This window comes from Propithecus coquereli, unplaced genomic scaffold (genome assembly GCF_000956105.1).
Source record: "Propithecus coquereli isolate 6110/MARCELLA unplaced genomic scaffold, Pcoq_1.0 Scaffold90, whole genome shotgun sequence".
NCBI classification, from domain to species: domain Eukaryota; kingdom Metazoa; phylum Chordata; class Mammalia; order Primates; family Indriidae; genus Propithecus; species Propithecus coquereli.
In genome coordinates, this window is record NW_012155285.1 from 5030927 (window position 1) to 5049015 (window position 18089).

Sequence of the window (18089 nt, forward strand, 5' to 3'; positions counted from 1 at the left end):
AGCAGGAGACTGAACCAAATGATTCAGAGAGCTTTAAAATAAAATTTTAGGAAAAAAAAGCAGCAAATGTTGGGATAAAACTGGATGCTATATAGGGTGCACTAGGCATGCCAAAAGTTTAGGTTACAATACAAACAATGGAAAGAGGGAATTAGTAAATCTTAGGTGACAATAGCAGGGAAGAGAATGAGAAATGATATGTATAGCCTAAGATATCATATCCTATAACACAATGTTAAAAGAAAAACCAGAAGGAAGTTGCACTGTTAAGACAAGATGATGAGAAGTACCTCTTAATTATCACCAACTTTTGGCTGGATGAGACTCATAACTGTCTTACAGAAAAAGAAGGCCTTTTCTTGTTTAAAATAAAAACTAATAGAAGAACCAAGAGGCTATACCACATGGCACACCTAAACTGGTCTCAGCCTTAGCATATCCTGGACCTCAATGATAAAGTCAGAAGAGGGAAAGAAATAAGATACAAATGGGTAGGACCAGAACTTGAAATATTACTGGGATGTGGTGCTGGCCAAGGGGAGTGACCCTTAGTTCAAACCATAGTAGTGACGTGATTCAATCAGGCTGGTGTCAACAACCAGGGGATCAGATACGACAAGGTGTTACAAAAGGTCGCCAGGCATGATGATGTTTGTTGTCAGATGCATAGTGATATCCATGGTTCTAGGAATTGTCTTCCCAGCCAGACATTCATTCATTCATTTATTCAAAAAATATTTATGAGAGCACACTCTGGTATTGTGCTAGGCACTAAGGACACTAATGATGAATAAAAATAGACCTGATCCCTGCTCTCATGGAGTTTACACTTGGGTAGGACAGACTGACATTAATCAAATAATCTTATAACTGTGAAAAGTGCTAAAAAAGAGATGTCCATGGCACCATAAGAACGTACAGTGGGGGACTCCAACTACACATGGGCATCAGGGAAGGCTTCTCTAAGGTAGTGATGATTAACACAAGACCTGAATGGCAAGCAGAAATCCAGAATATGAGTGGAGGTGGGGGTGGGGCACAGATAAGAGGGTTTTAAGTTCCTGGGAAGAAGACAGTATCATTTTTTTGAGGACCTGATAGAAACCCAGGGGGTGGCTGGGGTGCTGACAAAAGGTTCAAATGTGTGTGAGATGAGACTGGAGAACAGGTGGGGAGAAGCCAGCTCTGCAGAATCTGCTGGGCTGTGTAGAAGTTTTGGTCTTTAGCCTAACTGCAACAGAAGAGCACCTTAGAAGGTGTTTAGGCATGAGATGACATAATCAGATACGCATTTTTAAAATCTCCCTGTGGCAGCATCATAATAGAAACGGGGCGGAGGTCCAGTCTAGGACCAGACACGCAGGGAAGGGTGTGTAGGGAAACAGCAGCTGGAATGGACACAAGGGTGGAGTCTAGGGGCTGCACTCAGGCTTAGGGCACTTAGCTGCCTCCACAAATCCTCTGACCATGGAGGTGAGGCCCTTGAAATGCCCCCAGGCTGGATCAGGACTGGCTCTGGATGGGCCAGGTGAGACTGGGGCAATGGGCCTGCAGCTGTGAGTGATTTGGGCCAGGTCCACTTCATCCCTTCTGACTCAAGGGTAAAGCCTGGGCATCTGCACATTTAATGAGCTCCCCAGGTGATGCTTATATGTGCCAAAGTTTGAGAACAATGGGCATAATTTTATTAATAAGAGAGAGGAAAATTACCCAACACTATTTTGATTTAATCTTCCCTATCAAGAAGAATGATCTTAAATAAAAAAGATCAGAATAAACATGCATAAGAGGAAATTAATGCCCAAGAGAAGTGAGGGATAAGAGAGAGCAGCTTGCTGCTTTAGACAAATTCAAGCCTCTGCTCCAAGATGAATTATATCCCACAACATTGCAAAAAGTCATGGTAACTAGCAAGCAGGGGGCTTCTACTTGACAGACCAGGGTCTAAAAAGATCTTCCTTATATTAAATAATATATGTCTCCCTGTAACTTCACTCACTACTAATCTTAGTTTTGTTCTCTGGGATTACTATTTCATATGACAGTTGTTAAATTATTTGAAGATAATGCCTTTAAAGTTTACTACACAAAATACAATACATTTTACATTCCCTTACCCCATTTACTGTATTTGGAAAATGGCACGACATTGCTGTTGATAAAATCTAAGTTTCAACTAGTTTTTTGGAGCCATGGTTTGTCTGGTCTGCTTGCAGTCCACTAAAGACACTTAAGTCACTTCCAATTGCTGGTGTACAAAGAACTTCTTCACACTTGATCTCTACAGTGACTATCAGGAAGCACAATAAGTTCACTAAAAACCTATCTCCTGGAATTACTAGAGCAGTATATGAGAAGAAAGTTCACCTGTTTATTGTGTATCTGGACATCAGCAAGATGTATGCCTTATCTCTAATGTGATTTATAGCTAGATAAAAGGCCTAGCAGAAAGTGGTCATTAATATAGATCACGGCCAGCTTAGAAAGAGGTGCAGAATGGCATATTCAAGGGCATTACAGTCCTAGTTCTGTCCAGCATCTTCACCAAAGTCTTAAAAGGTCAGAAGCAACCTTTCCAAGCTTCAAGATGAGACAAAGTAGTGAGGAATAACTAACACAATGGATGAATAGGAGCTATAAAATAATCCTAAAAGATGGAAAGAGGAGGTGAAAGGGACATGATGAAACTGAGTAAGTACAAAAGCACAGTGCTGCTTTTAGTCAACTGCAAGACAGGATGCGAGAAGCCTGCCCCAGGAGCAGAGTTGTCCATGGACTTCGAGCCAGTGTGACGGGCTGACAAAAGTTAACACAATCTCAGGATATATTAACAGAATATTAGTAGACCCATCCTGACCTAGTCGGACATAGCCAGAGGATTAGAGGACTGTGTCTCAAGAAACAGCATCAGACTGAAGTATTAAAAAAGACAGAGCGAGGTGTGGGACCTCCATCTGCCACGCGAGAAATGGCTAAAGGAGGGCCAAGAGATCCTGTCTACACTAGACCTTTCCATACGACACTGCTTCTTCTTCCCACCTGAATTCGTATGCCCCCAGATCTTTCCTCCTACCCTTTCCACTTGGCTGCTGCTCATTGTCCAAGTCTGCAAGATGGGTCAACTCCTCTTTAGAAGTTCTTCCCTCTTTACTATAATCTACCAACCTGCAGGACACTCCCCCATACTGATAACTGGCTCAACATCTTCCTTGTTTCCCTGACCTGTGCTGAGTCCTACCGAGTCCTAGGAGATACCTTCTTTCACACGGACAATCCACCACACCACAGCCCACGCCTAGACACAAACTATCACCACTGCAGAGATAATCACATAATCGTGCTGCTTGCTCTCCCAGTGGTCTCCACCCTCAGCTGGGTCCTCAGTGATGCTCATCCAAAGTCATTTTCCCTTCCCAGCATTCACCCTGGTGACACCTCCAAACATTTATCATTCTTAATCCTTTCCCCTACATCCTCACTCCCACTCTGCCTAAAACCATCCTGTCATGCTTCACCTTCTGAGACACAGATTACTAATTTCATCTCTGAGGGTTTCAGAAATCTCCTGGTGCCCCAGTTTTCTTTTTCTCTAAATAGCGTTCACAATACTAACTCTTCTGTTAAATCTGTCTTTTAAAGACTATGAAAACCAACTGTTTTTAACAGTTTAAAAGTAAGTTCTTGTTTTAAAGCAAGTCCTCATCACAATAAACAAAGCCCTAAAAGAATCCAGTGATCATAACTGGGAGTACTGCCATACAAGTTTATTCCTGGAATACTTTTGCATATATTAACATGAAAAAAATGGAATGAAAATACTTTTTAGACTGATAATATCTATAATATATTATTGTTGCTATTAATACTGCACGGCCAATGTATACCAACTCTCTATGTGAAGCCCTGGGTGCCTGTTCATAATTAGGCATCGAAATACACCAGAGCATCCACTGTACCAAATGGCATGCCTGACATGTCCCTCTCCTGGGTTAGTTGGTAGGTTGAATAGTTCCTTCAAAATTAGTCTCTTAATCTGATCCCTTTGCCCACAGTCCATCACAAAAGGTAAAAAGGGGCAAGAAAGGTCCCTAAGCAAAGGAAAAGTAAAGAGAATAGGTATGCATACGTGTGTGTGTGTACACATATACATACATATATACATGTATTTAAAACCAAAACTAAATATAAAACTAAAAAGTGAAAGATGATGCTTTGGGAAAGCATGGAAGAATGAAACTAAGATTTCCTCTGCAGAGACCTCCAGACAGGCTAGAAATGCAACAGTCTTGGGGAAGAAGGACAAAGTGAGGCACTATGTGGGAGACAGGTCTTCCTGTCACAACTAGATATCAACTATGCGTCATATTCCAGAGAGGAGAAAATTACAAAGGCAAGTTTCTGAAACAAGAAATTAATTTTTCTCAGAATATCACACCCCTCTACTTTTCTAAAAGCATAATAAAGTCAGATCATCTTCAGTTAATAAGGGAATGCCAACTGACAGAAATCCACACAAAGCACCTTTAAGAAGCCAATCTGTAGATGCTGCTAACAGGCTAAGCAACATGACATGCTGACCACCAGCCCTTCCCAGGGTCCTATGAAGCTTCATTCTTCAGAGCCAGCACAGGCTGCACCTAAAGTCTACTCTTTCTCATAAGGTGGCTGCCAGAGTGGAATGAAGGTGAAATGGTGTTTACACACAGGATTTGTGCCCTTTATAAAAATAAGAATCATGACTAGCAACCTCCTCTAAAGAGATTTCCTGCTCACACATGTGCATAGCAGCAGCAAATCTACCCAGCTGTCCTGCCCAAAAGATCTCGAAGGAAGAAGACAGGGTAAGATTTCACTTTAACTTCAGAATTTAAAACACAGCACCACTAAAGTAAAAGAAAAGTACTTCCAACAGCCTGTCTTTGAGTGTGGTGACTTTAGTTCCTCAAGACACAAGTTCTCTACCCGTGAGTAAGGCCGCCGTAGCTGAGAAGCCTGAGACTTCACTTAACTCCCGCCCTCCTCCACATTCACACTGAGGGGACCCTGCAGTCACTCTTCCTGCTCACCACAGTCCCCAAGCCCCTCGTGGGTTCATTCTCCTTCACACTGGCAGCCACCGCCACCTCCCAACTTGTTTCACACTGAAGAATCAGCACTTGAACAGAACGGTAATTTGAGACACACACCACTCAGCTGTGCTTTCCTACTTCTGAAAGGATTACGCTGGTAAATGTTTCAGGACAAGCACAGGAACCAGGCTGAGGACAGCCAAACATATACACAGCCTAATCCCAATTGGCCTAATGGGCTAAAATCCTTAATTTTTAAAGAACTGTTTGCCAAGGGAGTACAGAATCAAACTGAAGTTGAGTGGAAACTACTTCAGTCACGGTAACTGCTGATAAGATTACTATTCCACAGGATGTCTAGCAAGCTGTTTTTTGGGGTTTTTTTTTTACCTTGAATACACGCCTTATATAACTGTAATTTGATCAAAGATTATATTGTACTTTAAAGTATAATTCACATACTCCTAATGCTAACTCCCTTTTATGAAAATATCATCTCTGAGGATCCTAAATAATACCCAATGGAGAGAAGAAAAAGAAATTGGTACTTCAGGACACATCTCACTTGGACTGTCAACAACATGTAGGTGACTGCCTCTAGGAATCTGGGACTCACGGTCAACTATAGTAGCTGACGTGGGCTCCAGCAAGTCAGTTCTCCAAGAATCAATTTCTTCCATCTGTAAAATACGTACTTTTCAGAACTGTTTCAAGGCTTCAATAAGAACTTACGCAAAACTGGTTTGTAAATGGTAGGTAAAGAGCTACATAAAAGCAAGTTGTTAGGTACAGAAATGGGAGGAAACTGAGCCCTGATAAAAGTGCATTTCAGCCTCCCAAGGGTACTTGGTGGTTAAGCACGCAGGGCCCTGGAGCTATGTAGATCCGCCTTTAACTCCTGTATTTACCACTTACCAGTTGTAAGTGGGAGTCTGGGTGAGTTACTTCACCTCTCTGACTGACCATCAGTTTCCATAATAATGCCACCTATCTCAAAGAGCTGTTGCGAGGAATAGACAAGTTAAACTCATTAGAATAATGCCCGACACAGGATAGCATTTACTAAATGGTAGCTAATAGTAATTCAATCAAATAGGTACTAGAAAAATATAAGGGCTGGGAGAATAGTGGGTCACACTTCCTAAAGAAGTCAATAACCCATTTATTCATTCATCACCAAACCAAAAGTAGGTGCTATGTAAGACAAAGGGGACACAAAGATGAATACACGGCCCTAGACTTTAAAAATGCCAAAGTCTGATGGAGGAGGCAGACATGTAAACAGTAATCACGGAAAACGGAACACATAAGCAGTAAACATGGAACACGGAACATGTAAGCAGTAAACATGGAACATGATATAATCGAGGGTTGTAAAAGGCGGCACGGGAGCCTGACTCAGCTTGGCTAGGTTGGAAGAGGCCTGACAGAGGAGGCAGCATTTGATCTGAGTTTTGAAGAAAGAATAGAAATGTGTTTAGAAAAATAATACAAGGAAGGGTGTCCAGGGAGAGAGAAAAGCATGAAATACGATGACACATTAATTTAGGATCCAAAGGAAACAGCAGGTGAAACTTCAAATGAATTGTTTGTACATTACAAAAGGAGAAAGTCACCCTAAATAACACGATGGACTATCTAGCAGCCTATGAAGAATCTACTCAAGAATCTACTCCTGGGTAAAGGGCCACTGCAAATGGGCGTTCGTGCCAAGAAAAAAACATGCCCCGCGCACTTTCAGCATTTACACACAGGGAAAATCAGCTTTTACTGAGTGTTCAGAAAAACAACTAAGAAACAAGAGACTCGAGAGCTGCTTTTAAAGGAGAAAGGAAATCACAAAAGGGAATCGTGGAACCTAGGAAGATTCATGGGAGGGGAAGCCCTTTCCTAGTTGTAAGAGAAGTGTTATGAGCTGCTGTAGGAGTGAGAATGTTCAGTCTCTTTCTTTTTGGAATCCTCTTCTTTTCTCCCCATGACTTCTCTGAGCTCCCCACCCCCACCCCAGCCTCATGCTCCCTGAATCCTTCCCATGTCAGTAAATGGCACCACCATCTTCCAGTTGCCTAGGCCAAAAGCCCTGAAGTCCTGTCTTCCATCAGCATCAGCAAGAGTTGTGGGAAAGGAAGAAAGGAAGGAAGGAAAGAAAGAGGAGGGGAAGAAGGGAGGAAAGAAGGAAGGAAGGAAGGAAGGAAGGAAGGAATTAATTCAATGTCCTTCCATCTCCATTGCTACCATCTTTAACTCTCTCGGGCTATTGCAGTAGCTGCCTGAACATAAAACTCTGCTTCTGTCTTTGCCCACTTACGGTCCATTCTTCACACAGCATCCAAACAGATTGTATTTAAACATGTAAATTAGATAATGTCATTCCCTTGCTTCACATCCTCCAACAGCACCCCACTGCAATGAGAACAAAACCCAAGCTCCTTATCATGGCCTTCAAGACTCTCCATGATCTAGCCCCTGCCTGCCTTTCTTTATCATTCCCTTCGCATGAGTCTCCCACTGTCTGAAATGTTGTTCCTCACAGATCTCCAAAGCTCTTCAAAGAACCCTTTCCCAACTTTCCAATCAAAATTAGCTCCTTCCCTCCCCAGACTGCTCTCTGTTGATTACCCTATTTCTTTTTCTCATGGCACTTATTATTATCTGAGATTATGTATGCATATTTACCCATTTATTGACTATATCTTTCACTAAAATGTAAGCTCCTTGTGAGCAGAAACCATGTCTCTCTTGTTCACTTGAATTAATGCCTGGCAGATAGTAAGCACTCAGTAAGTATTTTTTGAATGAATGAATAAGAGAATAGCAGTACATGCCCCCACCCCAAAAGTGAGAAGAGTGTCCCAACCTACCAAACCCAAGGGCCTGATCAGCATAACTTTTTTAGGTATAGCTGACCATCTAGAGGATACTGAGTTTAAAACAGTGATTATCTTGAGAGAGATCTCCTAACATCCTATCCTTACTCTACTGCTATCACCACATTCTGAATCAAAAGAAGTGAACATCTGTGACACAATAGGTGTTTCCTGGAACCCAGGGACAGGCAGCAGATGCGTGAATGATAAAAACGAGTCTAAAGGAAGCAACTTCCTCAGGAAGGTGTGGGGAGGTCCTGGGCCCTCAGGCTGAACATCGGCCACTAAAGACCCACAGAGTGTCACCACCAGACACGCACTACACAGATGTCAGCCCACCACATGGCTAGAACCTTTGGCCCTAGGAACTGCAAGAGATACTGGAGAAGGCTAATTGTGAAACACTAAATGCCCATGACTTCCTCTATTTATGATTTGTAATTTCGTTTCGCTCTTCTGGGAGTCTGAAGAAGTCTTCTGACTTTTACGTTGGCAAGCAGGAGAACTAGTGGTGACTATACAACTAGTGGTGACCATTATCTCCAGTTTTGGGGTAAGAGCTTGAGATACCAAGAATGCCAAGCCAATGAGAGGTAACTGGACCCTTCCTGTTACGAACGTCTGTGTCCAAAGGATTACATGAACTAAAATGCAGATGTGGTATATTGCAAAGAAGTTACAAAATCCCTTACAGGCAAGGCTCAAAAATTTAAATTTAATTATGCAATTATGTAGCTCCTAAACTGGAATAAAACCAAATGGTATAACTATGTGAGTGTTTTATTAAAATGTGACTTAAGCTGTATTATTCATCACCAGAGAACAATGGTACTCTGGGATAGAAAATTAGAAAGAAGAGTTAATGCTAATAAGAAAGGCATGATATCCCAGCCCTTCTCACAATGATTTCTTCTCATCTGAACTTTCATTAATTCAGCATTCAATGAGATACTACCACTGTGCTAGTCACAAAAGAAAATAAATCCGTGTAATAAATCCCTCAAATAATTTACAATCTAGCAGGATAGAGGGGGCAAAATACAAAGAGGCTATTAATATAAAATAAGGCAATCTCAACTAAAGCTTAGAGGATGGATATGCAGCCTTTGGATGAAAGTTCCAAGACCGTTTCCTGAGGAAGTAACCTCAAAAAATGGGTGGAATCTTGTCAGCAGAGACTACCATCGGTGCAATAGCCTAAGTAAAGGGGTAGAGAGAAAAGAATGTGTACTCAAGGAACATTACAGTCTGGGGCACAGGATGTGGTACGTGAGCGCTGGGAAGGAGAACTATCGCTTCAACTAGAGTTTAACTCAAGGGCAGCACTTTTCTTCTCTCCCCCGTATTACCTAAGACCCAATTCTCTATATGTGATAGGCCTTAAATCATACTTTATTGACTAAACATGAAAACTGATCCAGAGATTTTAAAAATTAAATCTATTCAATTCACTTTCACATTGTTGCTGCTCCAGGTGTTCTTGGGTTTTCCTAAAACTTTGAGTCACGGTAGAACTCTGAACATCCTTTGTTATGGGCAGATGCTTGTGTTAACTCACTAACAATGTGGGAGCATTTAAAGAAAGCTCAAATGGCCAAGAGTGGGTAGGGGTGGCACGTAACGTATGTGTACATATGCAAATTTAGAATATTTGAGAAAAGTTGTTGGGTCCAATACCTTGTGGATGTTTAAAAAACAAAAAGAAGAAGACAACGACAATGACTGATTTATAAATCAATTCTACTAGTACTATAATCCACAAAGAGCTAATATTCTTCTAAAAATTCCAAGAAGCTATCAGTACCTAGAAATAAACTTGTTTTATATTTTCAGTGTATATATATTTCAGAAATACATTCAGTGAATACGTTCACTGCCACTAACTTGCTGTGCAAATGCAGACAAGAAGTTTAACTTTCCTGAGCCTCCCAGCAGGGAAGACAGTAAAGAGAAGCTGACACTCGGAGGAGAGCCAGGTCTGTGGACGGCCGCACTCCTGATCTGCTTAGATGCTCTTCTGGCATGAACACGCCCCGCACCTGCTCAGAGTTTCACTCTCTGCACTTACACCTGGTGGGCGGGGATGCTGCTAAAATGTAGATCCTCTTCACGATTTTTCCAGCCTTTGGTTTCATGATATTTAAGGTAGGTTTAGGTTCTAAAATGTCCTCTGGATCTATCTTATGATCTCCTCTTTAGATTTAAGGACAAAACCTTGAGAGAAGCATATTCTTAAGTGAATCTAGCAACAAGCAGGTTCCAAAGGCCATTTTTTAAAGCATTAGTTATTAACATAACATAATTAGCAAAGTTAAAGATTAGAATATAGAAATCAAACATTTATAAAAGCCAGTGGTTGTCGAATCATAAAACATATATCTATATATTTTACTAGTCATCGTAAGTCCATTACGAATCATATACACACACACATGCACACACACACATGCTTCTACAAACAAATACACACACACACACACATACACACACACGGAATCTAAGGGCTATATAAAGACAAAAGAAAGCTATTATGAGCCTTAATCAATAATCCAAAGTTCACTAATTTAAATGCAGTAACCATAGCCACAAGCTTCAAATTCACATTAGTGTGAACTTTACCCTTGCATTTTTATCAAGGACATGTCTGGTGACCACACTAACCTTTTGATTCCCACATGTCAACATTTAAAGTTTTACATAGACTAAAAATGGCCACTCTTCACAGAGCTCTAATCTTCTTCCTTGATGCAGGTATCTGGTTCTCTTCAGTGTTTACATATTTTATTTTTACAATGCTATATTATTTTTTAAATATATACTCACATAAATCCATATATTCAGACTAATATACATATACCCACAGAAAGTAAAACTACTCTAAGTAAATATCTAAGAATACATTTACATAATATAGGCAGAGGAGAAGGACAGGTAGGTCATTTAAGTTTATAAACAGTTATGTTTTAAGACCATGAAGGACACTGGAGCCTAACCACTATGAATAAAAATCTAATCTAAAAAAGATCCATGTTGAGGGTTTACTATATGTTTTGACTTATTTTCCCTCTATTCTAGTCTACCTCTACCAATGATAGCAACTGAATGACATGTAGAGCTCCTTTCTGTTCTCAAAACTTTTGATCTGCAAATTAAAGATCTATAATAATTAACACACTCTCTTGTCACCATAACCTAAAAGCAATCAAACTATCCTAAAATAAGATCTGTTTTTGCAAAATGGGCCAAAAAGAAAAGAGTTGGGGATCTTAATGCATCAAATGTGAATGATTACTCTGTAATGTAATGCTGATGTGAATGTCTAAGAAGAAAGGTAAAGGAAGCAGCTTACTAGAATGTATAAAGAGAAATGTCATCAAATTAGGAAGTGGAGCTAAATGTGAATCAGAAATGAATTCTGTCTGCCCAATCAGCTACTCGCTGACCTTGCCTTATAACTACCAATCAAGGCTTCCTGTTAGCCCTGGGCAATTTTCAAGAAAACTTAATGGAACAGTTATACATGTAAGAAATTTAAGCCCAAATCTGAGACAGTAACACTAATTTTCTAATAGACAGGGTGTGATGTTATCCCCTGCACCACTTGAATACAATATAGAAACTTACAACATTCTCCCAAAGTGCATAGTTATTACCATTCCACCAATGTGTAGACTGACATTGCTGCAGAGTACAGCATTAGTAGAAATTTCCCCCAAAATTTTATCCCAAAATTATTGAATATCAAAGAAATCAGTATCTTCAAGTCTTGATTCTTTAATAACAAGCTGTTTCACAGCTCCAGGAGTGCTCACGTGAACACATCTCATGTGGTAGCCCCTCACCCCCAGCCTGCCAGCGTCTGAGCAAGTGAAACCTATGAGTCTGTCTTACCTGTAATCTGACTCTGTCCTTGTGGATTAAAAGGACTTGGTGCAGAGTTCAGGGAGGGCCGTGGGTTCTGAGGCGGGACACCTACTCTCATACTGGGATGAGGAATGCGCCCTAAATCACTGAGGCGGTCAGAGAACAAACTAGGTTTAGAGTCATCAAGCTTCTGTCTGTGCCCTGGAAACAGCAAATCATAAAATAAAAGCATATTAATTAGCTGAACAATTGACCATGCTAAATAGATATGTGAACATACATACTGGGAGTTTAAACCAAGGAATTATCAATACTGATATTTATAATGATGCATCTACATAAAGCCTTCCATTTCAAATTGCTTTATAAGCATTCTCTGGTCGCAAGCATTCCTAGCTCTGTTCTGTGTATGGAGAGCTGAGGGTCCCAGAGGCAACTCTGAGGCCAGACACTAGGCACCTCCTCTGCCCTCTCAGTGAAAAAACTGGAAAGGTGAGTGTGTACCGGGGAGCGTTTGCTTGTTTCATGATGGAAGAAACCTCCTCTGAAAGTTCAGGAGTCCATGCATGATAGACATACTGATGTCATAAAGCTGGGGCAGAAACACAAACACATTTGTCAAAGAGAAATTTCCACGATGACTATAGTGACTTTTTTTAATGTTACAACTATCCCTTACTGAGACCCTTTCTGCAAAATTAAAGCTCAAAACTAGAATCCCTATAAGAGATTTAAAAAAAAAAAAAAAATTTTAAAACCCAGAAATGTTAAGCAAGGAAATTCAAATTCTCAAGTGGAATCTGGGTATTTCGTGATATGCCAAAGCTGGGAAGCATATAATAAACTCTGTTAAATCAGAGAGAATGCTTTTTTATTTTAAAACTAAGACTGTGGTTTTGTAAAAGAAACTAAAAAATAGTCTCTGAGTAAACATGTGAATATGACAATCCGTTATTTGGGGGAAAAAAGAACTCTGTATCTCTCTAGTTCTAGTTTATTCAAGCCTAAAACCTAAGAAAATTTTGGAATTAGAAATATATGAAAATTAAAATATACCCAAAGTACTAAGACTTCTTAAAAATCATCAGATCATTCTTAACAAAGGAGTACAGTAGTGTCTTGGTACAAGCATAAGAGAAAAACCTCTGAATCTGGGTGCAATATAGTTAAGTACAAATCTGTAGAGTGCTGCTGTGGTGGAAAAATACAATGCCTAACACATAAACAGAAATAGACTGTGGTTCCTTCCTCCATGTTCTGTACCAGTGAGGCCCTAGAATGTTGCCCCAATATTTTAGTAAAATTATTAAGTGACTGAAGCCGATTCAAAGAAGAGCTATTAAGATGATGACTAGATTAAGAATCTGCCCTTTAAAGAAAAAAACAAGGGAAATAGGATCATTATCTATAAAAGAAAAAAAAAACTGAAGAAGGATTATTAAAAGCCTTCAAGAATTGGGAGCTCTTCACTACTCTATGGATATTGCAAACACCTCATGTTCCACTTAATACAGGACAAGAGGAATGTGTCAGGAGAGAGTTAAGTTGAACATTAGAATTTCCCAACTATAAGCTGTCTTCGTAAGACAAATTCCTTATTTTATTTGCCCCAAAATGTATTTTCCTGTCTCCTTTTTCATTGCCTACCCAGCCCAAAGAAAACAGACAGGAAGCCAAGGCTTGGTAATATGAGTGTAGCTGTCTCCACGGTCAAACATGTTCCAACTAGGCCCATTAACTGAAATGCACCCACCACCCTATTTCCTGCCAGTGCAAGTTTTGGGAATCTGCTATAACAGAGGGATTAGACCTAGGAGAAAAATAATCATGAAAAAACTACGGAAATTCACTGTTTGTAAACGGTTGTTTTCCCCACCACTTATGGTTTTTTATCCACATTACAAGTAGATTTTAGCACTAAACGACTTTTAGAGATGACCCGAAACAGCTCCTTGACCCTGACAAGTGTTCATAGATGAAGTGATTAAGCCCTGCACAGGTAGAACAACTAGACTGTGGTCATCAGCTTTTGATGGGCTCAGCCTGGACGAGGCTATGGTCCTAGACCCAGTTAACCGAGCTCTCCACTCATCACGTGGCACCATTAACTCTGGCATTCTAGCCTTCTCTTCCCTCCCCATCCAGCTGCTATGGAGGACTGAAAATATCCAGATCATACACAGTGAGACACCTAAGAACTAACTAAGTCCAATGAGGTGCCAAGGCAGGTTTTCAACATAGCAGCCAGGATTCAATTACAAAGTTAATAACTCATCCATTACCTTAAACAAATGGCCCTAGCCTAACTCATCAAACTTCCATCAGTACATCTTTCTGGGTCTAACTAGTTTCATAATTAGGGAATTATACAGTACTTGTCACAGCTAGATCCATGGAGTCTGTTCCTCATACACACACACAAAAGTATTGGTGTGGTGTTGATACAGCTGTAAACATTAACAAGGAAGCTTATGGAACTGTCCGTGGAAGTTATTTTTTTTAATAGGCCATATTTTTGGAATGGCAGGTTCCCTGAGGACTAAGGGGAGGGCTACATGATCTTGCATGGTTCCTTTATACACTGGAACTTTATGTGGGCCATGGGTCGCAAGAAAATTTAATAAGCTTTGCCTCTGCTTTCTACAGCCTTTGCATTAGGTTTTCACAAAGACTGTGTAAGATGTGAGCTCAGTGGGTGCATGTGTGAATACATTTTTATTTTCTCTTAGCCCAGTGCTTTCGGGAGTAATAGGAGCTTGTAGGCAAGAATAAAGGACTTGGAATAGCTTTCACACTTGGTAAGTGTGAAAAATTTAAGAGCAGGTGAAATTTTAAAAGCCTCAATGACCTTTTGGAAATTATCTTCAAAGGGAACTACCAAGTATCTACAGGCACCTTAGATTATTCGAGGAAACATCTGTGTGTGTGTGTGTGTGTGTGTGTTTGTGTGTGTGTGTGTCTGTGTGTGTGTGTGTCTACCTGAGTGTATGTATATATACACATATACATAGATACAAAAAAAATATGTATTTTCCCTTGTAGATATCTGCCCTTTCATAGCCACCACCACAACCACAACAAAATTCTTACAGTACATTGAAGAGCAAAAGCCAAACAGGTTCTTCATCTTTCAACCATGACAAACACCCACTATCACTAAACCACATCAGGGTAACACTCAAATGATGGGCTGAAAGAAATGTACTTAAATCTTCAGCACTCAGGCAATTCCTTCAGAAATCAAGAACACAGGAGACAAAAGACACGTTGACTAAATCAAGGACAGGGTACTCTGCCATGGTACAGGGAGGACCAAACCTCATCTAAAGGGCCAAAGAGTAGATCTTCCAAGCAGGAGCAGGAAGATCCTGCATAAAGAATGGAAAACACTGGTGTTATATTGACACTCTATGGAAAGCTCAATCCTGGATGCTCTTCTCTAGCTGCACTTTCTCCCTACAGCAATGCTCCTTCCACTCAGGCTGGATAAGAAAATGTCCAAGGGAGCTTTGAAATATATGGATGTCCAGGCCCCACATCGGCTCAATTAAATCAGAAATTCTGATAGTGGGACCTGGGGAAAAGTTATTTTTTAAGAGCACATCACATGATCCAATGTGCAGCCAGGATTGAGAACCACTGCCCAAGATGATCTCAGTCTCATGTACTAAAGGCCACCTATTCACACCCATGACTCCCCCATTCCTGGGTGGAGCTCTGACCTCTGTCCTGAGTTCCAGGTTTCTGTGTCGCACTGACTACTTGACATCTTCCCTAGCATGTCTCAGTGGTACCTTAAATGCAGTATATTCAAGACAGAATTCTAGATTTTTCCCTCCAAAAAACCCTATTCCTTCCTAATAGTCCCCCATCTCAGTAAATGACACTAGACACTCAGTTGCTTAATCCAAAAACCTAGGCATTTTCCTTAATTTCTCCTTATCCCTCACTCCCTACATTCAATCCATTACTAAGTCCATCTCAACTCCACGTCTCAAATCTATTTGGTTTTCTCCATTTCTACTGGCACACCTTAGTCTAAAACCCTAACTCTCTCTGGACATCTGACAAACTGTCACTTTTTCAGTTTCCCATCCTGGACCTTTCCACATTTCTGAAACGCTCTCCCCTGATTCCATGTATGACCCACTCCTTCTTATCCCTTAGACCTCAGGGTGAGCTCCACCTTCTACAAGAGGCCTTGCATTGCCTCCCATAACCAAAGTAGGTTGCCAACCTGTTGAGCATACCCTTTCTTTATTTCCTTTACAGCAATCTATAATTATCTTGTGTATTTTTGTCTCTTCTACAAGACTCTAAGTCCCATGAGAATGAGTGCTCTGTCTTGTTTACAGCTATAATCTCACAACCTAGTTCAGGGCCTGCCATATAGCAGGTACTCAGTGAATATTTACACAATACATGAATAAATGAGTGTTCTCTTTTAGATAAATACCTTGATGGAAAGAAATTTTTCTGGGCCAGGATATCATATTACAACACTATCTTTCCCCTCCAAAAAAACCTCATCTCTTCTTATTTGGTGATGTAGTGATTCCAGGGGGGGAAAATCCCTTCTTTAGAGATAAGGCTTTATGGTTGCTTCCTATTGAAATCTTATTGAAGGACACACACTTAAGTAAAAACTTGCTTTCTTTCTGAAAAATCCCATTTGCTCTCAATATAACTCTTAAGCACTGTTGAAAGTCATTTAGAATCAGAGAGATAAAAAGGGCAACAAAAATCGCTTAGACTCTAAATTTTAGAGCAATGTACTTTTCTTGAGGATGAAGACCCCGAGTCCCTGAGAGGGGACATGACTTGCCCAAAGTCACATGGTTAGGGGCAGCACTAAAACTCAGGTTTCCTGATTGCTGGTCCAGGGCTCTTTTCTCTCCCGTTGCCAACCAGCTTATTTTGGATCATAATAGTTCGGCAGCAGTCATTCAGGGGAAATGATTAAAAATGAATTTAAAATAGAAAAGAAAAAAGTAGTTTTCAGAAAAGATTCCTTTCAAAAAGTTGAGTGTGTTTGGTTGAATATGACTTTTGTTACGGTCAATTCAGGGGCACAAGAAGAAAGCGTGATCAAAAGGTCACAGCATTCACACATCCTTAGAGCAAAGACGTATGAGGAACTGTTAAGTCACTAAGTCGTAGTCTAGCTAATCGGCCCATTGTTCCCTGACCACAGTGAAAGTTAGTAATACTACCATTATAATTTCTGCTTTCAAAAATCACACATCTGAAACCAGTACGTGAAGACTCTGAAAATGTAGTCTGTGAACTACAAAAATAAACTTGTCTCTGTGATGTGACCTACTTTTCCCATTTTTATAAAAGTTGATTGAGAAATGCTTAGCAACTCTGGAGTACTACAAGGCCCCCCAGCCAGAACGTCACACCCTACACACTGTATCCACAACACGATGCGCTGCATCAGTTAGATCGCTCCTCCTAAAGGATGCCAAAATGCACTCACAAAAAACAAAACAAGGCACCTTCCATGAAGAACGCACCAGGTAATGTCAGGTCCACCCTAACATGGCATAGCAGAGTCATTGTGCTGATCACTTGGGGATGATGTTTGGCAGCTCATCCTTTTACAGTAGTAGTTTTAATTGGTTTTAAGCACTCACTTATCAGATATCTATTTCTATCCTGGATACCACAAAGATATATTTTTCAATAAAATAAAGTTTGAAGGAAGATCTGCAATAGAGCATCAATAAGGAATCAGTACCATGTCCATATCTGGGTTAGTCCAGCTAGTGTATACTGGATACCTACTACATGAAATCTCACTAGGTATTGTAAGGAGGAAGGGACAGAAAAATATGTAAGGTGATTTCCTTGCCCTTAAGGAGTTCACAGTGTAGTGGGGAAGAAAGGCAAGCAATTAAATGTAACAAAAGAAAGGCTGTGGTGAGGATAATCACTAAAATGTCATGGTTGGGGATCAGCTGAGGAAACATGAATATGCATTCTTTTAAAATATTAAGAAGTGGTGCTTTCTGTAATTATGTAAGAAAATGTTCTTATTTTTTATAAGGGCTAGCATATAGTTAAGGGTTAAATGTCATAATGTCTGATATTTGCTTTAAAATATTTTAGCAAAATAATAGATGAAGCAAATACGGCAAAAAAGAAGGTGATGGGCCGGGCGCGGTGGCTCACGCCTGTAATCCTAGCACTCTGGGAGGCCAAGGCGCATGGATCACTCAAAGTCAGGAGTTCGAGACCAGCCTGAGCAAGAGCGAGACCCCGTCTCTACTAAAAATAGAAAGAA

The 18089-nt window shown here is 40.4% G+C and overlaps 1 protein-coding gene across 5 annotated transcripts in view; it reads right to left on the reverse strand.

Annotated features, from left to right (window-relative positions):
- RUNX2 (runt-related transcription factor 2) overlaps positions 1 to 18089 on the reverse strand; it is a 238790-nt gene that overhangs the window by 48015 nt on the left and 172686 nt on the right. For all 5 annotated transcript variants that reach the window (XM_012664649.1, XM_012664648.1, XM_012664647.1 and 2 more), the window contains one exon: positions 11828 to 12001. In XM_012664649.1, the coding sequence (XP_012520103.1) occupies positions 11828 to 12001 (174 nt within the window). The remainder of the gene's footprint in view (positions 1 to 11827; positions 12002 to 18089) is intronic.